We start from the raw sequence: 13,105 nt of genomic DNA, 5'->3' as shown, positions 1-13,105 counted from the left end.
AGCCATGACTTCAGGTTGATGTAATAAGGAATAGAAGGTTTTAGTACGTTTTTGAGAGATTTTTCCAATAAAAATCCTAATCCTTAATAATCCCTAAATAGTCTCAGTTGAAGCAAAAAAATTTGGCTTTCATTTAAAAAGGCATTTACTTCTTCCCCAGCGAAATAAATAAAACGTAAAAATCAAGTGCAAATTTTCCAACCCATTTAAAATATTATAATTTTGTTGATACAGGGTGTTCCAAACATCATCTCTCTTATTTTAAAAGGAACACCCTGGGTATTTCGACATTTTTTGAATCCTTGGTTAAAATAAAGGTCACTTTCCTAAGAAATTCCTATACGAATTTTGCATAGTTTAGGGAGAAATTAAGGTTATGTGTGTTATTTTTTTTACATTTTGATTGCCCCATATAAAATTGTGTTGTGACGCTACTGAAGCGGGTATTGCAACGGAAATTTAACCACAGACTAAGGAAATGATGATACACATTTAAAGCTGCCCACATTGGGTTACTTGGCAATATTTGGAATTTTTTTAATAGGAAAGACCGATACTACTTCATTTAAAAATATAATACTCCAGAGATACGAATAAAACCTATTCCTAACAAAACTCTACACTACGCACTTGCTACAGAGATTTAATAAATGTTAATAACAAAAGTAAATAATTAGAGTTCATAGGCTAAAATCAAAACTAAAAATCTGAACAAGGTAAGAAACTTGACCTAAATAAATATATACAACAAAAAGTGAACTAAAAAGAGTTCGTTAATTCAATCCATAAAGTTTAGTTAAATATGTTCGTCATAAAATGCTGGTTTCATCTGGCATCAAAACAACAGAGAAATAACAAAATATGTAGAAATGTGGTTGGCTATGACATCACAACATTTTTTTTTAGGCATTAAGGTATCCAGTGTCATTGAAGAAAAGATGAAAGTGTCTCAGATAATAAAGAATATTATGACTTTATATCATTTAAATTCTGTATAATGTATTTTTTCTAATAACCACTATATAAATAAACTTAATTTTCATTATAACTTAAATATTCGTTGGTTCACTCTCTAGGCCCTTTGGATATCTAATGAGGTCTCCTAACTCTACATTTTTCTAAAATATAGTGCATACATTATAATAAATTCCTGCGAAATAGCAATAACCTAAAAAATGAATAAATATGTGAAACTTAATATGAATAATTTTTCGAAATTTTGATTTTATGTGGGCATGAAAAATTCTTGGCATGTTAAAAAAAATGAAATAAAAACAATAAAAAAAATAAGTAGGCGTATCGTTAAATGTCATTCTTCCATGGAACTTTTCTAATTATTAGATGGCCAAAACCAAATTCCTAGCATGCCAATCCCGAACTGTCATATACATTTTGATTCTGTCTGTCTGTAAACGCGTCAAACTAGTTGTATTGTGTATATTAGGAACTTTGTGATTGTGATTATTAGTGCATTTACCTATTTAAATCTAATGGAACTTGCCTAAACCAACCAACCTAATTGTTTTCTGGTTTGATAAAAAACTAAAAGAAAAGAAGAAGACAAGTGGTAAATTTGTATGCATTACCAAATCGCGGTAGCTGTGTTTTACGTCAATCTTTTTAATGGCCAAAGTTTTATTTTTTTTAATCTGTAGTTGGTGAGTGGTTGGTGACGTTGGGCTTCCCGTGCTTTGCTTTTTGGCTTGTAAGTACAACAGAAAATTCATAATTTGGCGATGCGCTTTAGAAATATTTAAAATGTCGCCTTGTCTTAAGACAAAAGTGAACACACCGCTTTCTCAGGCAACGACACGCGAATCTGACATATGAATTTAAGCACTAAGGATTATAACGTGTAGGAACCACAGGAACTACTGGTTTCAACTATTTTCAAATAAAAAGTATCCTAACAGAAAGTAATTTAAATGCAGAAATAATTATTAAACTGCAAAAAAATGTACATTTTTGCGTCGTGTCATTGAGAACTCGCCTTTTCAAAAGCATGAAATTGAACGTGTTTAGATTTTTTTTGCATATGTTTCTTATATTTCGGTGAATGCGCAAGTTTTCGTTCACAGTAAAAAAATTAAACTAATATGGAAGTGTTGAAGGATTTTTTTTATAAAACAAAATCAAATCTTTCGTATCCGATTATTAAAGATGCAGCAAGGTTAATATTGCCACCGATTTTTCTAGTTCTTAGGTAAAGCAATCTTAAGAAATTTGTTTAATTATGTCGGCAATATGTAGTTCCTCCTCTGTTATATTTTTGGTATTAATAATTTAATGATTCTAGTATAAAGCCATTGCCGTTTTATTAATGAAATTTTGACTGATTGTCTGACTGAGTCTTTTAAAACTGGCTCATGTTGATTGCAGAATAACTGCAACATTTATTCTATTTAATTGCCTCATTCTTCATTTAACTCTGAAAACTTTAACATATCATATCATATCAAGTTAACCCGAAACTAAACTGCGGAATTACTACAAAATTTATTTAAAAAATATAAATTGGTACAAGAAAATCAACTCTGTCTGATATCGCCTCCCAAATGGGTCAGATCTTCCGGCTTCAACAGCCCTTTCGGCAAATAACCGACCAAATTCTGAACGTGTTCCTTCAACATCGACACCCGCTCTTCTTCCACGATTTTCCGCCTACAAAACAAAAGAACCATTACTCTGCGCGTTACGTTAGACCACGATAAATCACCTGTCCTCTAGTGCTTTCTCTTCTTGCTCACGCAATTTGACCAGAAGCTGCATCTCTTCGGCCCTCTTCTGCCTTCTTTCCGTCATCGTTTCCTCCACCTCCTTTCTCAGCTGAAGCATCTTCATCCTCTTCTTCTGCGCTGACATCTGTTCGAGTTTCTCGTTCTCCGCCAATTCCTCCAACAGCCGCTGCTTGTATCTCGCGTCTTCTTCCGCTTCCCGCCTGATTTTATCTTCCCTTTCGGCGACTTGAGCAGCGAGCGACGCCTTTACGTCCAATCTTCGTTTTATTCGTTTCTCTATCTCCTCCCGATGTCTTCGTTCCATCTCCTCGCTTCTCTCCAATTCCATCAGCTCTTGCATGACGTCTTCCCTTTCTTTCCGTTGCGCCTGAAACGTCACGTTGACGTGTCGTCAGTTTTCGCGTGCAAAAGAAATCGAGATATAATATAATGGCCGGGGACTACGGGGACTGGCTGGACGCCTCCATGGACATCATGGAGGAGACCAGATTCAAAAAAAGACACAAGCCGCTGATACAGAGGTTGGAGAAGAAGCTGCACTTTGACTACGTGGAACTGGAGGCGCTGTCGATCATGTACTACAAGCTCGAGAAGGTATTGAGAACTCGGTCGATAGACAGTCGAATATAGGGAGTTGCATATAGGAAAACGAACATCACGGTCAAGGGAAAAGGGAAAGGGGCGTGACCAAGATCCAGTTCCGAGACATGTTGCACTGCGCTTTGGACATGACCGACGACAACCTCATGGATAGGATGTTCCTCGCCGTCGACAAGGGTCCCAGCCCGTTTATCACCATGGAAACGTGGGCCACGACCCTGTCTTTGTTCCTCAGAGGCACTTTAGAGGAGAAAATCAATTTTTGCTTCACGGTAATCGCGTGTACGACACCCCGCCTTCGACGTATAAAAAGGTCACCACTAGGTCTACGACATCATGGGCGAGGGAGTACTGGCGCGGGATAACATCTTCCACTTATTGAGGGGCTCGATGGTCAGTCAAGGTGGGGAGGACGCGGACGAATCGGTCAAGGTAACCTGAAATAGATTCGAAACCCAGCCCAAAAAAATAAGATGTCCGAACTTAGGACATGATCGAAGTGATAACGAAAAAGATGGACCTCGACAGAGACGGGAAGATATCCTTTAACGATTACAAACAGTCGGTGCTGAAGAACCCGATGCTGCTCGAGGTTTTCGGTCAATGCCTGCCGTCGAGAATGGCAGCGTACTCCTTCCTCACCACTTTCACTCACACGCCACCCACCCTGTAGGAAAAAAAATAAAGATTGTTACCTCCATTTTGTAGATCTTTTTCGCGAGTTCTTCGCGCATCTTCGCACGAACTTGATCCATCCTCTTCTTTTCCTCTAACCTCGCGGTGATGTCCGCCATTTTTTTCTCGAGAAACTCCTGAATCCTTCTATTCTCCTCTTCGATTTCTTCTCTCTTTTTCCGTTTCCACGCGTCTTGCACGGCCTTGAACGCGACCATGTCCTCCCGCGTTCTCTTCATCTTGCACATCTTCTCTTGCATTTCGAGTTCGTCCTCGTCGTGGATCCTCTGTACGATGTCGTCGATCATTTTCTTCTCTCTTAGGAACTCTTCGTACAGATACCTTTTGGATTTCTCCCTGAGAATCATCTGCTCCTGTAATTCCTGTTTGTATTGGGCTTTCTTCATGCCGTCTTCTTTGGCGCGACGTTCCCTTAGCTGTTGTTCGTTCTCAACCGCAGCTTGGACTAATTCGTGGGTCCGTTTTTCAAAAATTCGTTCGTTTATTTTGTCCTCCTCTTTCTGAGCTATCTGAGCGGCTAATTCTTTATTGATATAAGCCGCCCGCAACTGCCTTTCCAGTTCGCGTAACTCAGGGGAGGTCTCTCGCAACTGCTGCCTGAAACAATAACAAAATAAAAAAAAATGTCTATGACATGACCACCTATACTTATTAAAATTTGTATTTTGTGTCAATAAGAAAAATTGTACAATTTCATATTTTACCACCTTTCCAATTACTTTTGCAGCAGCAGAAGCAATGCTTATGGGTCTCATTTCAATTCATTCAACCTAGTGACTTTAAACAATAGGTTAAACAAAGTTTTAACATTTTTATTAAGCATCCATTTTCCAACTTCTGTGGCAGTACCTTAGTTTCATTTTTACTAGTTCGTCTCGTTTGATTTTATCCAGTTCCATCGCCAGGTTGGTTTCCCTTTCGTATTCCAGTCGTTTACGGTTTTCTTGTTCACTCGATGCGTGCGCTTTTTGTTCATCTTCCAGCTGGGTTTTTTGTTCGTGGAAATACCGACACAGATTACCGTACTTGTTCCTCTCCTCAATTTGGGCCCTGACTAGCTCTAAGCGTTCTTCGTTTTGCCTTTTCCGAAGCTCCTCTCTAAATATTTGCTTTTTATATTTGTCGAGTGCCTAAAACGTTGAAATTCAGTTTTATGCGATGAAAAACCCTCATATATTGTGTTACCATTTTTTTGAGTTTTACTTTTCCATGCCGAAATTCAAATCTCAAAATAAACAAAGTTGCAACCACGGAACAATGACAGTTGTCTTTGATCTATGTGTCAGGGAAGTTCTTTTATTTCATTTAAAATTCTGTAGTTCTAAATGTATAGCAAGATCCCTTAAGAATAAATTATGCAATGAGCTCGATTCTTTTCTCTTCGATGTTTTCACACTACCACGATAAAACAAAAAACGCTTGATAAAATGATTGGGCGAGCGTCCTTGGCTTATTTGCCTATCTGAGAAGAAAATCAAGATATCGATTGCTGTAACTAGTTAGTATCGTTTTCTATGGAGAGATAGCGCCACCACCACGCCCTATCTACTTAGTTGCATGTTCTCTCGAACGATGGCGCTACATGTTGGTGGTAGTTCCAATTACTTTGACATACTGGCGGTGTCATCTATGGACAATTGCTTTATTAGCAGCTTTCTCGTTTCAGTAAGAGCATAAATTCACAGCGTACCTTTTGTTGTTGGGTTTAACTAATGGTTTTAAGAGGTAACAACCATATTTTTTAAAAAAACATTTTAATTTACAATATGCAAGACGTGCTTGGGCTTTAAATGTCACACACACAGCAATAACGTTTGACGTTTTGACAATCCTATAATCCTATAAACTGTCGTTTAATCAAATAATAAGTAGCTGATTCTAATAATTTACCGACGCAATTAAGAGTAAAATTTAAAAATAGTGAGAATTAAGATTACTCATTTTATCCCATAAACTGTTCAAACAAGATACTCAAATGACAGCTTCACAAAATGGCGGTCTCTTCAAATTCTTCTTTACTTCTAATGGCCAACAATGCTAGAATCATTCGATCATTACAGATCCCTTTCGAGGATTTACATAGATGCCACAGACACATATACTTACCCCCCATAGATTTAACTGTATAAAATGATGAGGTAAGACAAAGACGTCTATTTTCTTTTATTAAATCACATCACGTTTATTACGAAATACTTGGTGTATTTGATAGAGAAGAATGAAGCTGGAAAATAGAAACAGCCACTTTGATTCTAATTTTATTCGAGATCTAACATTATCACGGAAAGCGTTTAGTTAAGATCTAAAAAACACTCTCCTTATTTAACGAAAAAGAAGATTATTATCACCAAATCGGCATAAAATCATATATGGATAAAACACCTATACCTATCATGTAACATTTTTAGAATGAATATACTTTATACACATATGTCACATTAATATTATTATCAGACTGTAATTTCTTAGGCACACTTTTATATTGGCCCTACAAATAGCGTTCACTAAACATAATTACATCCTAAAAATATTAGGTAGCCTTATGGGATATGTTTTTAATAAATATAACTACATGTACAAATAAGACTCGGAATAAATATCCTCTTTGACGTCTACAACAATAAATATAGTTATGGTCGACCGTTAATATCGAGATGTAACGAGAATTTTATACTATGGCTACCGACATGTATTATTTTTTAATATCCATTTTTGATATGGTGAAGTTAAAAATATAAATATCTTACTATCTATCTAGTTTTTTACTAGCTTATATAAATACATAACAATGACAGTTTTGTGATGTCGGCGGAGTTTTTGATGTTACATTTATTTTAGTTTTTAAAGTAAACCTTATCACAATCGTTAACTGTGGTAGGGGACTTGTTCTCCCTAACCAATTCAGAAAAAAGATGTGCCGACTTTTTTGACTTTGATTTGTGCAGTGTGTTTTTTTCGTTGATAATATAGGGTGATATTGTGTCCCGTTCTCTTTTTTAGTACTTTGTTTAATGGCAGAAACGTGCTAATTAGATTTTATTTAAAAATAGAGGTATTTATGGAGACAAAAAGAACTTTAAATGTAAAAAATCTTTACATATAATCCAGTAGCGAACTTGAACGTTTAAATCTAATTTATTAACACTAACATTTATCGGAGTAAATCCAAGAAATGCATTTTTTCGTGCAGTTGCAACAATATATAACCTCTAAATAACTTAAAAACCTAAAAACATTCCCCTTTAAAGACCTACGTAACAACAATATTGAAAACATTGATAAACTGAAACAACAACTTGGGTTCGATGGTGCGGCGTTACATCTAAATAGAATTCTTAACTTTTTTTTTGAAAATTTGAAAGGTTACATACAAATTAGTTGGATTTATAATACTACTTGTTCAGTTAAAAATGGCTGATGGAAGCACAATATTAGATAATTTGAGCATCTGTTGTGATTAAGCACCTGTATGTTAATTTCTATAATATAATATAGAGACCATTACTGGGTTGTCATTAAGTTTTTGTTTGTTTTTTCTAGTCGTTATTTGTTTTAGTTTGTCGATGTATTCAATATCGTTGTAAACTTGGTTTTTAATATACCGATTATAAAATTATAAAATTAGTGAACATCCATGGCCAACTAAAAAAAAAGTAATATATATTGTTGCGACCCCATCAACAAATTTTTTAAGATTCCCATTTAAGAAGATGTAAGTAAAAGGTAAAAAACTTTTCTATTTAAATTTTATTTATCTCTATCTAGTTAGAGTAAAACAAAACACAAAGAAAGAAAACGGGACAGCATATAATATAATAATATCATTGAAAAAAAAACATTGTCTTAAATGTTCTTTTATTTAAGCAATACTACCACAAATGATATTAAACACAATATAATAAAGAATACCCAACATTTAAGTAGTTAGTTGAAGAACATCTCAACACTCGTGGAATTAAAAAAAATTAAATGTTCGAAGAAAAAAGCTCCAACGATTCTGATAAGTTTCCGAAGTTTACTCTGTACATTATTACCAATACACTGATGTTTGTATTACATAGCACGTTAAGATTTTTTAAAGTAGGAGATTCGCAATCTCCATTTTTTACAACAACGAGATTACATTATAATGATATATATATATAAATTCAAACCCGATCACTTTTTAATCTACGGAAGCTCAAAGTGTATACATTGGTCTGTATATTAAAAAACGTTTTATTGATATTCTAGTATCACATTTAGTTAAACTTTTTAAAACCGAAAACTACTTACCGGGTGTCTCAAATGAAAACCTGATCGTCGTCCGAACCGTCGCTGTCCGCGCCGTGTTTTACCGGAGTCACCGGGTACCTTACGGGACCTTTCCATTTTCTGCCGAGGCCCAGACTCCTAGGCAGAGCCACTCCTTGGTTACCGCTAGCGTCCTCTTTCGGCTCTCTCGACAACCATACCCGGGCAATGCCTACGTTTTTTTTGGGTATCATGTCGACTACGATCGCCTTGTCGTTGTCCCTGGTCTGCGGTACTATGGTACGCAAGTAGTACGGCACGTCAGCCAGCTTACTGGCGTTAGCCACGTCGTGACAGGACTCTATGAGGTGTTTCTCCACCGGACTCTCGACCATCGTCGGTTTGTCCGCCCTACTCTTTCTGTCATCGATTCTGGACAGCACAAACTCCACCCTGCGTCCCGTGTCCTTCAAAATATCCAGAGCGTCGGTGTATTTCATGCCCAGCAAGCATTGTCCGTCAACCGCGACCACCTGGTCGCCCTTGAGGACGCGACCGCTCACGTGGGCGGGGCCTCCACCTATCACCGACTGCACGTAGACGTTCCCGTCCGAGCCTTCGGTGATTTGGAGCCCCAAGCTACCGGCGGCGTCCCTTTCCAGAGCCACGGCGGTAAGGCAACGCTCCTCCGCGCAGGAGATGTTGTCGAACTTCTCGATCAGGGTGTCGTTCAAGCTCTCTTGGAAGTTAGGCAGCAACTGGTGGGGGTAGGATTTGATGGTGGAATCTGAAAGGCAACGACAGAAACGGTAGGTGATTAAGTAATAGTGACAAGATGCAATCGGATTACACGACTTACAGAGATACAGAGAATGCTTGGTTTTACTTTTGTAGAATTGGAACATTTGGTTTTCCAGCTCTAACAGACTTAGTGAACCAGGATCTTTAAAGATCTTAGTAAATAAAAGGGTAAACACTCCCTTGAATTTAAATTTAATAAATATTAGAAAGTACTCAAAAAGGCTAGGTTGTACCCGTATTTAAAAAGAGTGAAAGAGAGGATATTGGAAATTACAGATGAGTGTAGCTGTTATCCTTCGCCATATAAAATTCTGGAACTTATATAAGAACCTAACCTAAGCTAGGAGAATTACATTTATGTTGTTAATTCACGACTGAGCAGCAGCAAAAGATAGAGGTAGTTAAATGCAGTTGCTGCGCATGCGTGGAGTAAAATGTTGTCTATGGTGCGTACTATTATATGGGATAGAGGCTTAATAAAATAAAATGGGTATATTATTGTAGAATGAAGGATTATTACACTATAGCAACTCTAACAAAATAAGAAAATTTATTGATAACTAACAAATCCTACATAGATTAATAGATTGTCCAGAATTTAATATGCCACAGACATCGCTTATAGAGGGTTAACCTGTTTAACAGTTCATTTCATAGAATGAATTATGGTTTATCCTTATCTCTGACACGCCTGTCAGATAGAAGATCTCTGCAACAGCTGGTCTGTTAATTAAAAAACAAATAGAAGTGTTCGCTTAACATTTCTCGCACCGAGTGGAACTACCTTGGTCAGATTTAAAAAAATAAAAAATATAATATACCACAGTTAATGCCGGAAGCCAAAATTGAGGAGAAAAAAGAAACGGATCGGAATAAAATCAATAGGACTCATTCACACTGTCGGACACAGGAAATCTGAAAGAAGAAGGGAGTAAAGTGGGAATTATACCCATTTGTAATGACGTCATTTTTCGTTACCTTTGCTTTGCAGCGGTAACAACAAAATTTAAAATAAAATCGATGTCGGATGATTATTCGCTTTTTATATACCTTTATTTTAGATTAGGTTATATATATATTAAACAATGCCGAGAAGAAGGTACAATGACCAATCGCAGTTGATAATTTTAAGTAAATCAGTACTTTTAAAAATGAAATTGAAATTCTACACGTGGAACGTTGCATTAATATTCTTAAGCTAATATACTTTAAACAAACAACCTACAGTGAAAATCAATTAAATTATTATTATTATTATACAAATATCTAAGAGTCACAATTACATAAAATGGTAAATTGCAAAGAGGAATTAGAGACAAAGATAGGCAAGGTACGACAGCTCAACAGGAATCTTTTGGAACAAAGCATATCAAACGATAACAAGAGAAGAAAATATAACACAAGCCTTATAACCTATACATCAGAAGTATGACCAATTAAAGAAAGGCGATCAGCTGGAATATCTAGATGAGAAAGAATAACCAATCAACAACTGCTGCAATATAGATATGGACAATAGCATTCCTCTAGAAAGACTCCTAAAACAAACACTTGTCTGAAGAAGATCAGGCAGACCAAGAAAGTGTTAGAGAGAATAAGGGATAGACAGAAAGATTAGAGGAAGAGAGATCGAAACGAACGAGAAAGACGGAAAAAGGAAAACGTTATCAACCCATCTATATATACAGGGCATTTAAAAAAGTAGGGTCAAAATTTAAGGGGGTTTATAAAAAAAGTCTCGACAACTCCGAAAATGCATTGCTTCCCAGATACAGGGTACAGGATACAGTTTTTTAACAGAGTTCGCCAATCTACGAGGAGAAGAGTCCGGATTCCTGAATCCGAGCTGGACGTGGTCACTCACTTTCAACGGTTTTTGTATGATAAATATTAAGTTGTTTTTAGTCGCATTGTTTGCATTGTGGTATGTTGAAAACTAGTTTTATGATAAATGGACATGCAATGAAACAATTTTTACTTTTTATCTCGTAAACGAAGCAAGATATGGCAAAAATTCAAGAGACGCAAAAGTAGTAGTTTTGGTCGCTATATTATCTCAGGGAAGTATCGAAATTAAATCGAAAGTCAGTGGCCTACATTTTTATGAATAAAATATACAGTCTAAATACCGTCACTATTTAAATTTTTATTTGGTTAAGGCCAAATCAGTTAAAATAAAATAAACACTCTTTATAGTGGAAATAATGCATGAGGGCCTTTTTCAGGAATCACCCTCTAAAATATTGCTGCGTCTGCATATACAGGGTGTTTTCTAAACGATTTAACTTTTGAAATATAGGGTGGTAAAGTTTTCAAAAAAAATATATTTTTTTAATACCTGTAATATCACTTTAGATATTTTACTGAACTGGCAGACATATACTATGTATCAAGAGGCATTATCTGGTGCACCACATTTTTTTAAAATACACCAGTGGCGGGTGTACGGAATTTCCTCTATCTATTTTGACATACATTGGTGGTACGCTACTGATTTCTCTTAAAATACAAATTATTCTAATCTAAAATTGTTTCTAAAGACATTTCTTAATTTAAAAAAAAAACACATATTTCGTGCTTCGATTTTTTAAGTATTTTAATAACACAGATAATAATAATGATAATAACTCTCTGCATGCTGTCATATTAACGATATTGATATGATATAGACAGGTGAAATTCAGTACGCCCTCCACTGGTGTATTTAAAAAAAAATTGTAGTACGTTAAATAATGTCTTTTAATACATAGTAAATGCGTGTCAAATTTCATTAAAATATGCAAAGTGGTATTACAGATATTAAAGAAATACATTTTATTTTTGAAAACTTCACCATCCTGTATCTCAAAAAGTTTTCTTTTTAAAATTGACCCAAACATCGGCCCTTTAATTATTGACATTCAATTAGAAAACACCCTATATATTATTAATATCATAAACGAATCAAGCGCAAGCCCAAATTAGTAACCCTGAGGCACACAACTCACCCAAGATGTAAGCGGCTTCCGTGCCGTTCCCGTACTCGACCAGCGAGTTCTTCGAAGCCGACGTCGAACTACAGTTCAAGGACACCGACTGTAGCGACATCTGTTCCAGGTAATCGCAATTGACGGCTTCCATGCTGCGCGACACCCTCGACGCCATATTCGCGATCGCCCTCGTACCCATTTTGACGCCGCGCCGTTTTTCCGGCATCAGCCCGGCCAGGCACGAACTGTCCAACACGAGGCTGGGATTTTCGTTTTCCTTGTTCTGAAACTCCTCGTTGACGGACTCGTTTGGCGCGAGCTCCTGGACGCTCTTGGAACGTTTGTAATGGAAATCGGACGTCGAGGCCTTGCCCAGCTTCGACGACGTACGGAACTGAATCCGAAACTCTGTTTCCGCGTTGACGCTGCCTTCGTAGTCGTGACTGTAAAGCGGCCTCGTAAAGGCGTCCAGCTTGTAGAGGGAGTTGGTTTCGTTTTTGATGTCTTTCAGCGGGACGCCGAACTGTCGCGATAAAGTCTGCAGAGAAGTGTATTCCGTACGTAGCCTAAGAAAAAACTGATGGTGGAGCGAGGCCAGTCGGAAAGCGAAGTAACTCCTGCGAAACGATAGGGGGAGTTAGGGAAACGACGCGTCTCACCGCCGCACAGCGCTCCACACCATGGACAACATTTGGAAATTTTCGCTTTTTTCATAGCGCTCATAACATTATTACCAGATAAAGGGCTGTCTGAAATTATAATAACTGTTGGAATCTTCGATTGCAACCAAGTCGCCTTGTTTCGATTTAGATAGATCCAAAAATTAATTTTCCATAATGGAAAATCGACATCAAGGTACGTACGTACTCTTTCATATCCATGGTGTTGTATTCTTTAGGGGTTTCTCGGAGTTTTTCAGTTTTTTTAACAAGCGTCTTAAAATATGTAAAAAAATGAATACAACAAAATTAAATGAGAATTTTTTGAAACACGTCCAAAACTATTTGTGAAATTATTACGCTTTTAGGGAAACTTAATACTTATCGTTCATATTTAAACAAAATTTGC

At 36.7% G+C, this 13,105-nt stretch overlaps 3 protein-coding genes across 7 annotated transcripts in view; 1 reads left to right on the top strand and 2 right to left on the bottom strand.

The window, feature by feature from the left end:
• The first annotated feature begins 1,603 nt into the window (after positions 1-1,603).
• LOC132701619 (calaxin-like) lies at positions 1,604-4,027 on the top strand. Its single transcript, XM_060669712.1, has 5 exons — positions 1,604-1,705; positions 3,134-3,332; positions 3,383-3,610; positions 3,663-3,770; positions 3,826-4,027. The coding sequence occupies exons 2-5, from the start codon at positions 3,168-3,170 to the stop codon at positions 4,009-4,011; spliced, it is 687 nt and encodes a 228-aa protein (XP_060525695.1). The 5' UTR covers positions 1,604-1,705; positions 3,134-3,167; the 3' UTR covers positions 4,012-4,027.
• On the bottom strand, positions 2,485-5,375 carry LOC132701618 (meiosis-specific nuclear structural protein 1-like). Its single transcript, XM_060669711.1, has 5 exons — positions 5,220-5,375; positions 4,884-5,164; positions 4,034-4,631; positions 2,717-3,105; positions 2,485-2,661 (listed from the first exon to the last, which is right to left on the bottom strand). The coding sequence occupies exons 1-5, from the start codon at positions 5,220-5,222 to the stop codon at positions 2,529-2,531; spliced, it is 1,404 nt and encodes a 467-aa protein (XP_060525694.1). The 5' UTR covers positions 5,223-5,375; the 3' UTR covers positions 2,485-2,528.
• Positions 5,376-6,278: 903 nt separating this feature from the next.
• LOC132701617 (tyrosine-protein phosphatase non-receptor type 13-like) overlaps positions 6,279-13,105 on the bottom strand; it is a 166,352-nt gene continuing 159,525 nt past the window's right edge. Inside the window, exons 10-11 of one of the 5 annotated variants that reach the window (XM_060669706.1) lie at positions 12,056-12,654; positions 6,279-9,054 (exon numbers count right to left, since the gene is read on the bottom strand). In XM_060669706.1, coding sequence (XP_060525689.1) covers positions 8,318-9,054; positions 12,056-12,654 — 1,336 coding nt within the window. In that variant the 3' untranslated portion in view covers positions 6,279-8,317. The remainder of the gene's footprint in view (positions 9,055-12,055; positions 12,655-13,105) is intronic. The other 4 variants (XM_060669705.1, XM_060669708.1, XM_060669710.1 and 1 more) reach the window with 4 other exon arrangements.

The sequence above is a fragment of the Cylas formicarius genome, unplaced genomic scaffold (genome assembly GCF_029955315.1).
Source record: "Cylas formicarius isolate icCylForm1 unplaced genomic scaffold, icCylForm1.1 PGA_scaffold_4__25_contigs__length_36172078, whole genome shotgun sequence".
Taxonomy (NCBI): Eukaryota; Metazoa; Arthropoda; class Insecta; order Coleoptera; family Brentidae; genus Cylas; species Cylas formicarius.
Note: the sequence above shows the minus strand (reverse complement) of the source record. Positions and strands in the feature narration are given on the sequence as shown.

Coding starts and splice junctions, on each gene's coding strand:
- LOC132701619 (XM_060669712.1), top strand. CDS start 3,168: ATGGCCGGGGACTACGGGGACTGGCTGGACGCCTCCATGGACATCATG. Junction 3,333..3,382: donor TGTACTACAAGCTCGAGAAG/GTATTGAGAACT, acceptor AGTTGCATATAG/GAAAACGAACATCACGGTCA. Junction 3,771..3,825: donor ACGCGGACGAATCGGTCAAG/GTAACCTGAAAT, acceptor GTCCGAACTTAG/GACATGATCGAAGTGATAAC.
- LOC132701618 (XM_060669711.1), bottom strand. Junction 4,632..4,883: donor CTAGTAAAAATGAAACTAAG/GTACTGCCACAG, acceptor TTATTGTTTCAG/GCAGCAGTTGCGAGAGACCT. Junction 3,106..4,033: donor AAAAGATCTACAAAATGGAG/GTAACAATCTTT, acceptor GTGACGTTTCAG/GCGCAACGGAAAGAAAGGGA.